Below are 15,882 nucleotides of genomic sequence, written 5' to 3' on the forward strand. Positions count from 1 at the left end.
CTGCATGGTTTATATGTCATTGATTTATGCTACATTCATTTGCATACTGAGCTATCTCCTTCGAGATGTCTGTTAGTAGGGTTTTTCCCTATCCTGTCAGTGGTTGGACTTCCATCGATTTGGGTCCGGCATATCCACTGGTATTATGGTATGGGAGCCACCTCCTGAAGCGACGGCACAGCGTGCTACATACCAGGGCTCGGTCTGTCTCTGTTATCTGATCTTTGACCTCGAGTTATAGGGAGTTCACTTTGCATGCATGTATACTCATACTCTCGTACTGAGCGTTTTATGCTCACGTCTCGTACTCTGTGTTCTGGACACCCTATTCCATGAGGCAGGTTTGCGATTGGATGAGGCGGGTGGATCCAAGAGGGGCTAGGCAGTGGTTGGCCAGCTGGAGCTTCGTCTAGGTTTTATTTCTGTTGTTTTGGGTTGATACAGCTATTCGATTTGGTTGTATAATATTTGAATAAATTACAGATTCCTTTCCTTGGGATTGTATTTGTTTATGGTTTCCGCAGTTTTATTCTGATATTCGTTTTATTAAGTTAATTGCATGCCTAAGTTCTGTTTAGTAGGTGATTCGGGTAAGGGTCACTACAGATCATTTGGGGGAAAATTGTTATTTGGAGAATTAATTTTAAGTCAAACTGTTGAATTTTAGGTCAATCGTGTCTCCCAAGTACATGCCTGGGTTTTAAAAGAAGAAAAAAAATTAGGATCGGCCTTAAACCGCCACGCCACTGACAAACTAAAGGTATGACATCGTCGCCGTACGTACATAAATTCCGGTATATATAGACATGATCGGCCATAAGTATTGTACAGATTTTTGGCATGTCTAATGCGTGCATTAAGTCGTACGTGTTGCAACCTTCTCCAATATATCGATCTCAAGGCTCTTAATTTGCTGCTATTAGCACAGAAATTTAAAAAAGGTTAACTTCATAAAATGACAAATTTATAGGACCAAAATGCAATTTTTCTCCCAAAAATGATGTTGTGCATTAGAATTAAGAAGATGGTTAGACTTCCGATATCAAAAGTAAGTTTTATTGGATTAAGTGAAACAAATTACATATGTTATAATAAAAAAATTTTGGGGTGGGCTACAGCCTAGAACTGGCCTAAGCTAGATCCGTCCTTTTATATACACATATATATATGATAATATATATGGCATTGAATTTGGAATTTTTGTATATTGTCTGATCCTGCATATATATATATATATATGTGTGTAACTTGAATGCACCAGCTAGCTAGCTAGTTGCTACTGCTGTGTCGTGTGATATATAAACATAAAAATCTGTGGTACTTGTAAAATTTGTTCATATATCACTGAAGATCTAATAATATTGATGAAAAAGCAAAGACATGTGAATATATATAAGATCGTACTACTACTAGTGGTGGAGCTAGCTAGCTTTTGCAGCAAAATGACTTTAGATAAAGAAAGAATGGGATCACTCCCACCTGATTGATTTGTTTTGGAGATTGGACCCTTCTAACGTAGCTTTCGTACGTGGATCATATAATATATCACTTTGTTAATTAATTAGTGCATGTTTGCTAGCTTCTTAATTCTACGATCGAATTCATTCATTAAATTAAAAGCCGGTGTGTTGTGTTGTGTTGTGTGTGAACATGCAATAGAATGATATATATATATATATATCATGCATGTTGTTTTGTCAGAGGAGAAAATTAAAGCAATTGTTAAAGAGGTTTGATCGATGCATGCTCTTTATTCTTTACACACTTTCATTAAGATCGATGCATGCTGTCTGTATGCATGTATGCATTTCGATATTCTTCTTCTTGGGATTGCCGAAATATATTGCTCCTCTTTTTTTGTGATCGAATTTTTTACATCCATCGATCCCCACTTTCTCTTTAACTCAAATTAAAGCAATCCATTTCGATCTCTATGCGTGCGGATTGTTTCGCCCCCACCCCCCCAGGCCACCCCCACCTTGGTATTTAATTACGAGATATATATATATATATATATATACAGTTTTGATCCCACGCACCCTAGGGTGCGTGGGATTCCACGTGCACCCGTGCCCAAAACAACTCCGACTGCTTTGAAATTTTCACGGTAGGATCGTCTCAAAAATGCGAATTCAACGATATATCATATGATACAAATTTCATTCTCGGTGGTCGGAAATGAGAAGATGACCGGAAATTGGGTTAAATATGCAATTTCCGGTCATCTTCATATTTCCGACCACCGAGATTGAAATTTGTATCGTATGATATATCATTGAATTCACATTTTCGAAACGATCTTATCGTGAAAATTTCAAAGCAATCGGAGTTATTTTGGGTACGGGTGCACGTGGAACCCCACGCACCCTAGGGTGCGTGAGATCAAAACTATATATATATATATATATATATATATATATATATAATATATATATATATATATATATATATATATAGTTCTTTTATGGTGCCCAACACTATATGCCCACTTCATGCCCATCATGTACAATGGATGAGTTGACCGGTACAATAGATGAGTTGACTTGTACATGGTGGGCATGAAGTGGGCATATAGTGTTGAACACCATAAAAGAACTCATATATATATATATATATATATATATTTATATATAGCCACACAGCCACTAATTAATTTGTTAGCTAGGAGGAAACAAAATTATCTGTAACAATTGTCAATGTATTTTGTTATGTGTATATAATATGGTTTAATTAATTTGCATCCCTATAAATGAATTTTTAGTAAACTGCAACAGATTAATTAAACAAACTTTAATGTTAGCTAGCTACCGAGTCCCACCACGTTGGGTAATCATAATCTATGATTCCTAATTGATTCATATTAATATGGATCCTCAATGTAATAATTTATTATTTAGTATATAATATTATCTGTGAATTTTACATTAAGTGGTGCATATAATCATGTTTGGCTTTGACTTAATTAAGCGGTCATTGCTTTCATTTGCATTTTTCCACCATATTAATTCTCCACACATGGTTGAATAAAACAAATATTAAAGCATTTTAATTATTTGGCCCATGGTGTATCACTATTTAATTATCTTTATGATCAAATCAATTTAACATCTGATTAATTCTCAATTGTTAATCCATTTTCTCAAAACATTTATACTGATCAAATATCGTCATCACTTCATTTTTATTTAGAAAAATATGATAAATAATTGGTAAATGTTTTAAATTTTGGTGAAAGCGTTAAATCGTTAAAAACAAAAGGCCGGTTAATTAAAATATGTAATTAATTTTAATTGCTAATATTTATATATACGTGATTGGGAAAATTAAAGGTTGGGGGGATCGTGTGAGTATCAAGCTTTGCAACCCTTGAAAGTAAAGATGAAGAAGGGGCACGAGTGCAATTAATCATTCTATTTAAATCACTCTACTAATTATTCTCTCACAAAGTGTGCGCACGAGCAAGCACATTCATACCCATTTTTCTTCAAACATATATATTAAAAATGTGGATATTAATTTATTGGCATCTTCAATGTGTTATATAAGTTTTTGAATAGTTCCATGTAATATATTGAATAGGGGGAAAACTATAAATTTTCGATATATTCAGATTATCGAATCGAAAAATATCGAATTTATTGAAATTTTAGCATGGTATGATACGACAACGATCTTAAACTTTTCAGTAGGAGGACGATATGAAATTTGATACCAAAAACTATTTATAGATAAAAAAATATATAATATTTTAAATAATAAATTTATAAAGCAAACACTATTTGGCAAGCTAGGCACAAAAAATCCCATGAATTTTATTTTTTCATCTCAAATTCGATATTTTAATGGTTTCAAAACAATAAAAAATAAAATCCAGATTTTCAATTGTTTTAAAATTTTTATCCACCTGAAAAATCAAATTGAATTTCGATATATTCAAATATTGTTTTTAATAAAGTGGTTATCGGAATTTATAATAATTTACCCAACTCCATTCGTTGGCATTGAATATATATACCTAGCTTATAGAAAAACCATTATTATAATATTCTTGCAACCAACTCAATTATATCATTATAAAATAAATGGTATATTTATTGAATTTTATTTATTGTGAATATTGAATAATTCCGTAACGTCCTTTGTCCTTGCAACCAACTCAATATATTCATTCGTATTTATTAAATTTTTATATTAGCTATATTATTATTATATATATAAACATAGGAATTAATATATAATAAATTGTTACGCACCGCAACGTATAAAAACCGTAAATTATGAATATTAATTGAGGAGAAAAATTGTGAAATTTCTACGTTACATCTGAAAATGTTCCTCTTATATATGATGAAAGTTTTTAGGTCTTAAAATATGGATGTCATGTCAATTTTGAAATATGAAAAGATACTTAAGACTCTCCTGCATGTTGGAGATTTTTATCTTGCAGGTACACAACAAAAATTATTATATTGAAATATATATGAATATATTCATTGTAATATATTCATATGAAAAGCACAAAAATAAAATTCCTCTGGTGAGACCGCGTGCTTTGATTACACTCAACCAAGTCATGAAACAGTATTATGTGTATATATATATAGTGCTCTAGTACTCTAGAATATTATAGCTTTGTTTCAACTGCAATATATATATATATATATATTCCCATTAATAATCGATCTCACAAGTTCACCACTTTGCTAATTAATTTCCTGTTCTCCTCTCAACTCCTTCTGCAGCTATAGCTATAGCTAGCTCTGTGTGATTATATATGTATATATATATTCTTAATTAATTATACAGTACTGCTAGATATATATTCTTGATTTCAACTGAAAAGATTTCTTCATATATATATGATCATGGTGGACAAGTACTACTACTGCAGGAGCAGGAGCAGGAGCAGGAGCAGGAGAGATCATGAGATGAGCGACCAATTATTATATTCAAACACAAATATTAATCATCATCCTGCAGCAGCAGCAGCTTCTTTTTCTTCCACACTTTTGGATGAAATTTACCGTTCCATTGATAATATTGATGAAGGTGCAGGGGGAGACCAGAATATTATGAATAATAATGCTATGAGGAAGAAGCAGCAGCAGAAGCAGAGTAGTAGTAAGAGTAGTGATCATGAATTAGAAGAAAATATGTTAATTATTAATTTCCAGCGGGCAGCTTGTATCAGTATGATGGAGAAGAATAAGAAGAATGTTCGTTCAACGGAGGTGGATGCAGGTTCTTGGCAGAGGCAGAGGCAGAGGCAGAGGCATATCTGCAGTGATTCAGCTGGGGCCACCAACAAAAATCATATCCATGCAGGATTCAACAACACCAAAAAATCAGTACTGAACCTCAAGAATATTAAAGTGAATTCGCAGCCCATTTCCCCCGGCGCCCGTCTCGCTGGTTTCTTCAACTCATTATTCACCTCCAAAACCACTAGGTCCAATAATAATCATAATAATAATTCTCCTTCTTCTTCTTCTTCTTCTTCTTCTTCTTCTAATTTCTCCGCCAGATCCAGCTCGTGTCTCAGCAAAACTACTAGGGGAATTAAATCAGATCAGAAAAGATCCGTCCAGGATTTTCAAATCAACAAACAGTACGCCATCAATGAAGATCTCAACAATCGAAGACTAGTAGTACTGGAGGCCGAATTAGCTGCACGAGATTTTCTCAGAAACTATCAGAAAAAGCTGCAGGATCAAGCTCAATTCGACGACGACGAAGACGACGATGCCGCAAGTTATGCCAGTTCCGATTTGTTCGAATTGGATCATCTAGAGAGATACAGAGAAGAATTGCCCGTGTATGAAACCACTCATCTCCATACAAATCGACCCATTGCCGCAAGTGGATTCATTCTCTAATTCTAATATTGATGATCAATAATTATATATGTATTTGGTTACTTACTAGCAATAATTAATTAGTTATATATTAATATTGGGTTGATTGGGGTGTTTGTGTGTGTGTTTTTTTTTTTTTTTTTTATCAAGAGAAATATTGAAGTTTTTCTAAGTATCTTATTTTGTTTGTTATTTGCTGGTGTTGATTCAAAATAGATATATAGTAAACTTCCATGTTTGGAATTTGAAACATATATAAATATGTGTTGATTGTGTGTGTGTTTTTTTTACTAATTAACTTGTTGATTAATTGAAACAAATTTTTGGTACTCTTCCACTTTTTTGCTAGTAAAATGATCAAATATGGAAAGTGCATTATTACGCGTGTTGGATGGATGGATGATAAACTCTTCTTCTCGACTCAAATATTTCCCTTTACATTTGTACTCTGTCAATTAAATATCACAACATATATGAAGATAATATAAGCCAAAAAAGAAGATCACTTATGGATTTTGGTCCCCAAAAGCTTGGGACATGAAATCTATGGTTGGATCTTTTTGTTGGATGGGCAAATTATTCAAAAACATTTAAGTGAATCCAATTTGTAAACTAATTGAAAAACACATGATAATGTCTTGTAGCTAATGTAATATCAAGATTCGAATTTGAAATTATATTTCAGATATGAGATTATGTGACAATTAATATGAATAGACAAATGAGTTGATGACATGCTTATAGCACAAGGGTATGGTACCCTAGCTTATATAGTTATATCCAAAGATTTAATTCATTGTAATTTGTCCATGAGTCAAAATGATCTAATCCATTATTTATCTAATCTTTTTAAAACAATAACTCATAAATTAAAAAAAAAAAAAAAAGAAAACTAAAAGATAATGAAAGTGGCATCACACATACATATATTCTTCTTTGATCTTTTTACGTATATACAAACGAATGAATTATAACTATATTAAATTAAAATTTCAAAATAAAGCATGAAGTGGGGTGTTGAAGTTGAACTAAAGCAAAAGAAAAGGCTAACCTATGTCCTATACTGGTATAGGGTTCATTAGATCAAAGTACGATGTTTAATCATATTAATGAAGCCACCCACTCCTACTAATCAATAATTAATTGATTGATTAATTGTAATTAATATCGTCATTCTTTTTAAGTAGCTACCTCTAGAGTTCGCCTAACCTACATCATAGAATCCCAATTGCGTGCTCTAAACCATTCTTTGGTTCACATGGGTTGAGTCGATGCTACCCGCAGGGTAGTGCCCTGCGGGTGATGTGGCGGCTCATGATTAGTTAAAATCATTGGGTCCTACGTGGGACCCACTAATTTTGACCAATCATGGGATTACACATCATCCGCAGGGTATTACCCTGCCGGCGGCATGTACTAAACCGTGTTCACATGATACTTAATCGGATTTCAAGAACTTTGCAATTTATTAACCAATTTTCCCACAAAGGCAGAAAAGAATTAGTATGTTTCAAATTTATCTTGCCACGATATTTCTCAAGTATAATTATTATATTCTATATTTGAAAAAGATCACATTATAATATCCATGAAAAATCTAAATTTGTGGCTTGATGAAGAAATGCCATGTATAAAATTTAATAAAAATGCGCTGTTAAAAAAAAAGGAAAAATGTTTTTTTTTTCAATAACTTATTTATTTTTTTATTTTGGTCCATTAATTTTTTAATGTTTGGTTTTGGAACATTAATTTTTAATTTTCAATTATTTTGATCCAATTGATGACATGACAACTAGAAACGTCAGTATTTTTCGATGTCACGTCAGCATTTTTCGGCGTCATATAAACAGTTGGACCAAAATACCCGAAAACTAAAAATTAGTATAATAAAACCAAAATTTGAAAAGTTAATAGACCAAAACTAAAAAATAAACAAATTAATAAACCAAAAAAAAAACTTCATATATATATAGATATAGATTAGTAGCTAATGAATAGAGTGTTTTTTCGAAGAATGGCATATTGGGGAACTTTAATCGTAATCATATATATTCTAGCTAATCTTTTTGATGTTGACTAGTACTTACGCTTGTATCTATCTCTAATCATTACCCAAATCTCATCGATAATTTAAAATTAGACGCACTTAATGGGAATTGCGTCTATGCATGCACTGTCAAAAGCGTACTGCTTAAAGAATGTTCTTTGCGTGTGCCTGTGTGTATATATACATAAAATTCTAATATATATATATATATATATATATATATATATATATATATATTTGCCTATTTTAAGTTTGTATTGATAAGTACGTAGTAGTGTAATATTTCCTCTAAAAAAAAAAAAGTAGTGTAATATTAATTTGTATGGCCGTAAAGGTTGACCTATGTTTGAAGCTTATTCGTCATCGATCATATATATTATGTGATTAAATGCTAAATGAACTAGAATTAGATGGATATATTATATACACATATGTATATGCAAGTAGCTAGTTAATTAGTTGTAATGATTCGATGCATTTAGAAAGTATGAATGTGTAGCAGTAGTTGTGCATAAAATAAAATAATATAATTGAAATTTCTTATTTTTGGGGTATGAGTTGTTAGTGACAAAATAGCTGGGGTGAGATTGTTACGCACCAACCATGCACAATTCAGGAAAATTCGATCTTATCCTATGTATATTATCCCATGGTATAGGTGAAAACATTTTATTGATTCAAATCATGTGTCACACATAATTGAATGAGATCCATATGATTTGAACCAGAGTGCCACCTACCCATGGGATAGGTTCGAACCTCTCCACAATTCATCACTGGCACAAATTGTACGTGTGCCTCCTCAACTAAAATGTCTTCCTTCAACTCGACATTAAATACTCATATTAATACATTTATATATATAATAATAATATATATTTATATATATATATATATATATATATTATTTTTATTCATGCATCAATCTTGTTGCTTTCTTGTTCTTCAACAAGCTAATTAAAATGAATGCAAGACATATAAATATTCAATAGAAAAATTTGGGTGGCTCTTCAATTAATTGCATGCATAAATTCAATAAGAATTTTATTTTTCAAAATTGGTTTGTATTAATTGGGAGGGACGGGGATTCGGATGAGAGATCAATGTCATTAATCATACACTGCCTAGCTATATTTGTTTATTTAAAATTTTATTTTGATTAATAAAAAAAAATGGAATGGAATGGGCCCTGTCATCTCTACTTAGACAGCATTTGAAGCCCATTCACTTTTGGACGCACGTGATGGGCTGGCCCATCTTGTCCGAAGGCTGTCTGTGTGTCTCTCAGGTGCACGTGCGTGCGTACACCAATGCAAAAGACTGCCAACCCCGTGGATCACTGTATGAATCACAATTATGCCACTCCACTAGTTTTTGTTCGTCTCAAAGTTGGGCTTCGACCCCACAACTTTTATTGGGCCTCATTTGTCTAAACCCATCATAACAAAAGTGAAAACAGCAAGCCGATTATTGATCTAGTTACAATTTTCAACATTGTTGTGGCACGTATCCATTTAAAAGTAAAAGGCTTGGTGTAAAGTAGCCCAACATAATATTCTTTGGAGCCAACTTTTTGTTCACTCTGGGCAACGCCAATTTCAGCAAATGTTTTCAAATTTCAATCCAATTAACACATAATGTAACATTGACCACTGATAGCTTATGTGTGTGTCTATATATATATATATATATATATATATATATATATATATATATATAAAACATCGATCAATTATAGATATAGGAATTATTAAAAATAAATGTAACAAATAATATCATGAGATCTAAATCTAATGATCTAAAATTGATTGAATACGTGATATTCATTCTTAAAAAAATATGTACCCCCTAGTATTCAAATTTAAGTTGATTCAATTTTGTACCAAGCATACCTAGATTCACATCTTTGAAATTATTATCATTAGCCTTTTTTTTTTAAGTTAGAAATTATTATCATTAGCTTTAAAAGTTTAAAACATTAATATAGTAATATGTGAGCCATACTTCCATAATTTAACATTAATTTGACCGACCCCACCAATACAAACACATTTTATAAGCAATAATAATTCCACAAAAAAGTCTTCAATTATTGAATGAGTGCTTCGATGATCAAAATTATTAGTGAATATTGGATTCCCAAGGTTAGATATTTTATTCAAATTAGTCATAATATATTTGTTTAATAGTTTATGCAACTTCGATTCCAAAAACTTTAGCACTTTAATTTGAATACTTTCTCGATCAACATTTTTTTTGTTAATTTCTAGTGGAAAGATATGCATTACTCTCTATCTTCACACATTGATTTGTCCAACACCTTTCCAATATTTGAATGTTTGGTTCAATATATTCTCCCATCTAATTCTGGTTTACGTACCACTTTCATTATCCCTATCAATTTTATATCAATCATAATAATTATAATTATAGTTAAATATAGTAAATTTCAATAATAATTAATAAATACTAGTAAAAAAAAAGTCAAAAGTTCATAAATTATAGTATGAAACGATCCCCACAGCTGATATCTGTTGTGTGCAGTCCTTGGTAGAAGTGAAATTCAAAATATATGGAAAGCAGCAGCTAGCCTATATCTCAGGTTATGAAATTAAAGCTTCCAAAAGTACAAATCCATTCAATAAAGTCCTAAATTCAAATCGAAAAAGAGAGCCAACAAGGGCCGATTCTCTACTTTAAATTATGACATTGTCGGTAAACCAAAAACGTCGACGGCGACCTTGTCTGAATACAGTAAAATCAGCCACTGCCAGAAATTTTGAACCAAGCTGTATGTGAGCGAAGACTAAATATGTATTCTTTCACAATGGGTTTTTCCAAGTAAATGCAAACACGCCATTGCTGCAAATGTAAGTGCAGATGATGCATAAAAATTCCATCTTTTACGGTTTTTGATGCGGGTTTTTTGTTGATAGAGTTGTCACATCACATTATGTCCGATTGTTCATCTCGAGAGCTCCGTCTCATTCATTATTTTTCTCTCACACATTGTGAGTCGCTTGAAAGAAAATGCAACCTTTTATTTCTTAAGATGTCATCTTCTTTGTTGTTTAGTCACTGCTGTTGTATTGCGAACTAAGTGGCTAAGAGAAGACGAAAGCGATAGTTCCTGTATTTATGCATCTTTTCGTGTTAAATTTGCTGATTGGGTTGTGGGTTTTTGCAGATTTTAGAAATGGTGCTGATTTTGGATTATGGGAGAGAGGATTGAGAAGCCAAAAGTTAAAAAACCAAATGACTGTCCTAGTTTACAGTAAAATCTTGATTTGTGACGGAATCTTTCGGTTCTAACGTTTCCGATCCTTCCAATTATTGATATATCAGAGACAAAGAGACAGGAGACTCTGGAGCACAGCTCATTTAACCAGAGTCCAGACGCCCGCTCTCTCAAATTTTATCCCCCCCCCCATTTTGACTTCTCTGATTTGAAAGCAGACTATTGTTTTGCTGGAAGTGTTTTTCTGTCTTTTCTAACATACAGAATCATGTGACAAACAGTGGGTTATTGTCCTTGCCAACAACCTTCTCTTCATTCAAATGGCTACTATGATACCATTTCTAGAACCTGGAACTACACTCATCTCTAGTTAAAATCATGCTCTCATCGATTTCAGTGTTTGTGACCGGAAAACAACAGAGAAATGAAAAATATTGGTTCTCGGTTACAAGGGTCATGCCAGCAGTGAGCATGTCGGTAATGTGTGAGTTAGATTCATCACAACTTTAGTGGTGGGGCAGAGAACAAAACAATGGACCTAATGTTTTCTTGCTGGTTGTTCATGTAGACAGGCATTCATAGAATCAATATTCCATTGTGTTATATTCTTGAGGTACTGGTATTAGTGCTATTCTTTTTGAATTTTTATATAGAAAAGGGAGGATAAATTTCTTGTGTGCTAATGAGTGGAGAGATGAAGAAAGTGGGAAAACACGAAAAGGGTGGTTCTGCTGTAGCTGAGAAGGTATTGGTTGCTGTCAAGGCATCAAAGGAGATTCCTAAGACTGCTCTTTTGTGGGCTCTGACTCATGTTGTTCAACCTGGGGATTGTATTACTCTTCTAGTGGTTGTCTCTTCACATAGTTCTGGTAAAGGTTTTACCGTTTTAGCTTATATGTTTGGTTTAAAAAGGCCTTTTTCTGCAGTATTTTATCATTCGATTGAAATTTCCAGTTTACCCCCCTCATCTTGAATCAAATACAAGTATTTTCAAGATCTTGAACTCTTGTGCTTGTGTCCTAACTGTAGCATAAAAATGAAGTATTACAAATTACTTGCTAAATCTTTAAATGTGACGCAATATATACTTCAATATTAGCACAATCCCTCGATTGAATTTCACTGGTTTCTGGGGTTTCCAACTCCATCCCAATCAAATCTAACTCTATATGTGAAATTCGCCTCTCTCCATTTCAAGAACTGAAAAAGAAAATCTTGGTTCATTCAGTATTTTGGTGCTTCTAGCAACTATTTTTTTCCAAGTACAAGCTGTAGGAATTGTAGGGGTGTCTTTGTTTTGGAGTTTATCACTGTTTGTTTTTATGTTTGGAGACTATAGTCCAAATCAATTATCCCTGAGTTTAGAATTTTGCTGAGATACTTAGTAATTGTTTTTTTCCCTACCCAAATTAGGTCGAAGATTTTGGGGTTTCCCAAGATTTGCTGGAGATTGTGCTAGTGGCAACTGGAAGTTACACTCTGGTACAACGGCAGAACAGAAATCTGATATAACAGATTATTGCTCCCAGATGATTCTCCAGCTTCATCATGTTTATGATCCTAACAAAGTAAGTCTTAAAAATTCGTGTGTCTGACAATTGTTTGTGTATGCATAGTAGGATCCACCAATTAAATTTCTGTGTTTGCCAGTGTGCATGGTAATCTTATGCTGATAAATGGTTTTTTTAATGATGATTTTAGATCAACGTGAAGATAAAAATCGTATCAGGTACCCCTTGTGGAGCAGTGGCTGCTGAGGCAAAGAAGAAGTTAGCCAGTTGGGTTGTTTTGGACAAGTAATAACCATAGTCCCGTGGCTTCAAGTATCTAAAACTACATCAGAAAACTTGCATTGTAATTTTGTGATTTTTGGTTTGCGTATCTTGCAGGCATCTCAAACACGAGGAAAAACAGTGTATGGAAGAGCTGCAATGCAACATTGTAGTAATGAAACATTCTCAACCAAAAATTCTCCGGCTCAATCTAATGGGATCACCTGAAAAGGAGCCTGAAATTTTGAATTCTGATAGTGATGAATCATCAAAAAAACAAGAAAACATGAGTAATTCTTTGAATCCAACTCATGGTCCACTTGTCACCCCATCGAGTAGTCCTGAGACATTTACTGCCACTGAAGCTGCAACATCATCAGTTTCAAGTTCTGATCCTAGAACTTCACCGTTCGTGACTGAAATTAAAGATGGCCTGAAACAAGAAGAGTTGCTGGCCACAAAACAGGAAATAGAAATTAATGAAAGTAGTTCAGAAACTGACAGTGAAAAGTTGTCTTCTTCTGCAAGATTTCAACCATGGATGGCAGAAATTGTTACCGCACATTGTCAATTTTTTGAACATCCAGGAGAAAGCTCAGGACGATTTAGTAATCAGATTCAAGATCCTTCGACCAAAGCACAGTTAGAAACACTTTCAAATCTTAACTTAGAATCTGGATTTCAATCGCCAAGCTCTCATCCTAATCTTGATTTCAATGAAAGTTTTAGAGAAGTTATGTCACTAAGAACAGCGCCCTCTGGGTCCCCTCCACTGTGTTCTGTGTGTCAGCACAAGGCTCCTGTATTTGGAAAGCCTCCTAGGTGGTTCACGTATTCTGAACTAGAGCTTGCAACTGGAGGGTTTTCTCAAGGTAATTTTTTAGCAGAAGGTGGGTTTGGATCTGTTCACAGAGGAGTACTTCCTGATGGTCTTGTAGTGGCTGTCAAGCAGCATAAATTGGCAAGTTCTCAAGGGGATCAAGAATTTTGTTCAGAAGTTGAAGTTTTAAGTTGTGCTCAGCAACGCAATGTTGTTATGTTGATTGGTTTCTGCATCGAAGATGGCAGAAGATTATTAGTCTATGAATACATCTGCAACGGATCTCTAGATTCTCATCTTTACGGTATGATTTTCTTCCTTTTTAGTGGCTCTTTGTTAATGGATTATTCTGGTCTATGAGATTCGCATACGTACGTGGAATTTTCAGGACAACAACAAGGTTCACTTGCATGGAATGCACGTAAAAAAATAGCAGTTGGAGCTGCACGAGGATTGCGATATCTTCACGAAGAGTGTAGGGTTGGCTGTATAGTGCATCGAGATTTGCGACCAAATAACATTCTCATTACCCACGATTTTGAGCCCTTGGTAAAAATCTTAACCTGTTGTTTTAATTAACATTTCGTTCTAGACCTCCGTCATGGTGGTCATGTGCTATATCACCATTCTATCACTCTTATGCAAAATACGGTGCGGCAATTTCAAAATTTCTGATAGTCCTTTAACAGATTTAGTTCACATATTAGATTTACCAACTGAGTATCTGTACTGTAAGCTTTTAAAAAAATCATGTTGTCTAGAACATTACGCTAATCGTACCTGGTTTTAGTATCCTAGCTTATAGCATCAACGTCTAATTGTCTTCTTGCATTTCCATTATGACACTGATTCCATGTTCATGACATGTCTTGCGATGAGGCATGTCATGGACATCCAGTCTATCTATGTATGGACACCTAGCAAACAATTTGCGCATGCAACAGATTATGATTTTTGTTTGATCTTCCGGAAGGTGGGAGACTTTGGTCTTGCTAGATGGCAACCAGATGGAGAGATGGGAGTTGAAACGAGAGTGATTGGAACATTTGGGTGAGTTTCATGTTTCTTTTGCCTCCCTAAGAATATCAAGTTCAATGAACCATGATGTTTATTTTAGGTATTTGGCACCTGAGTATGCTCAAAGCGGACAGATCACAGAAAAGGCCGATGTTTACTCATTTGGTGTGGTACTTGTGGAACTTGTAACCGGACGTAAGGCTGTGGATCTTAGCAGGCCCAAAGGACAGCAGTGCCTTGCCGAATGGGTAAGCCTAATCTCCTGAAACTTTATATTTTCCCAAGCTCTGCGTAGCTGAGTATCCATGTTTGATTTTTCTGGCAATGTGATGCTTGGCAGGCACGTCCTTTATTGGATGCGTATGCCATTGATGAACTGGTTGATCCATGGTTAGAAGGCTGCTATATAGAGCACGAGGTTTACTGTATGTTGCACGCTGCATCTTTATGCATTCGTCGTGATCCTGAGGCTCGGCCTCGCATGTCTCAGGTGAGTTGTACCGTACCAATTAGTAACGAACAATTCCCGGCATCCAGCCATTATTTTTATGTATCAGTGCCCTTGTGCTCAACCAGAATGTCATGCATCATGTATTTGTCCATATCTTCAGACTCGACTAATTACATTCCTGGAATTGTAAATAAATATTGAGATGGCCCCTGAAAATAGGTACTTCGGATACTTGAAGGCGATGTGATGGATCCAAGTTGTCAATTATCCACACCAGGATTTGATGTGGGCAGTAGCAGGAGCGGCAGGATTTTATCACATCACCAGCAGCTGCCTGAACAGCAAACTAACTCCATGGACGACGAGGCATCAACACGTTTTAATTCGAAGCTTTTTCTCGACTCGGGGACGAGTTCAACAGCGGAAGACCATTTAAAGGTTTCATGTGAAGATGATTTGTAAATGAGTACTTGTGGATATGCTGAGATTTCTATATATTTATCAAACATTTTTTGGTTCCTGTGTAAAAATTCCCCAAGAAAAGAATTTGATAGAGTTTAATCCATTATGAGTCAGTATTCTAAGGAATGTTTGTGTCGAATTGAGTTTGCTTTGTAATGATACTTGCAAAATATGAATCTTGTAAAAAGTTGAAGATATCATCATATTCGTTGTGTATTTG

General features: G+C 34.1%; 2 protein-coding genes across 9 annotated transcripts; both read left to right on the forward strand.

The window, feature by feature from the left end:
• The first annotated feature begins 4,652 nt into the window (after window positions 1-4,652).
• On the forward strand, window positions 4,653-6,046 carry LOC140863514 (protein BIG GRAIN 1-like B). Its single transcript, XM_073266988.1, has one exon. The coding sequence runs from the start codon at window positions 4,860-4,862 to the stop codon at window positions 5,874-5,876; it is 1,017 nt and encodes a 338-aa protein (XP_073123089.1). The 5' UTR covers window positions 4,653-4,859; the 3' UTR covers window positions 5,877-6,046.
• Window positions 6,047-10,491: 4,445 nt separating this feature from the next.
• Window positions 10,492-15,847, forward strand: LOC140863512 (inactive protein kinase SELMODRAFT_444075-like). 8 transcript variants are annotated; one of them, XM_073266982.1, is made up of 11 exons: window positions 10,492-10,772; window positions 11,090-11,624; window positions 11,794-12,009; window positions 12,554-12,708; window positions 12,842-12,936; window positions 13,030-14,036; window positions 14,121-14,281; window positions 14,706-14,782; window positions 14,850-14,997; window positions 15,090-15,239; window positions 15,420-15,847. In XM_073266982.1, the coding sequence occupies exons 3-11, from the start codon at window positions 11,823-11,825 to the stop codon at window positions 15,660-15,662; spliced, it is 2,223 nt and encodes a 740-aa protein (XP_073123083.1). In that variant the 5' UTR covers window positions 10,492-10,772; window positions 11,090-11,624; window positions 11,794-11,822; the 3' UTR covers window positions 15,663-15,847. The 8 variants fall into 8 exon arrangements, with proteins under 8 accessions (XP_073123083.1, XP_073123081.1, XP_073123084.1 ...); XM_073266980.1 differs by having other exon boundaries at window positions 11,090-12,009; XM_073266983.1 differs by lacking the exon at window positions 11,090-11,624.
• The last annotated feature ends 35 nt before the right edge of the window (window positions 15,848-15,882 follow it).

The sequence above is a fragment of the Henckelia pumila genome, chromosome 4 (genome assembly GCF_033568475.1).
Source record: "Henckelia pumila isolate YLH828 chromosome 4, ASM3356847v2, whole genome shotgun sequence".
NCBI lineage: Eukaryota > Viridiplantae > Streptophyta > Magnoliopsida > Lamiales > Gesneriaceae > Henckelia > Henckelia pumila.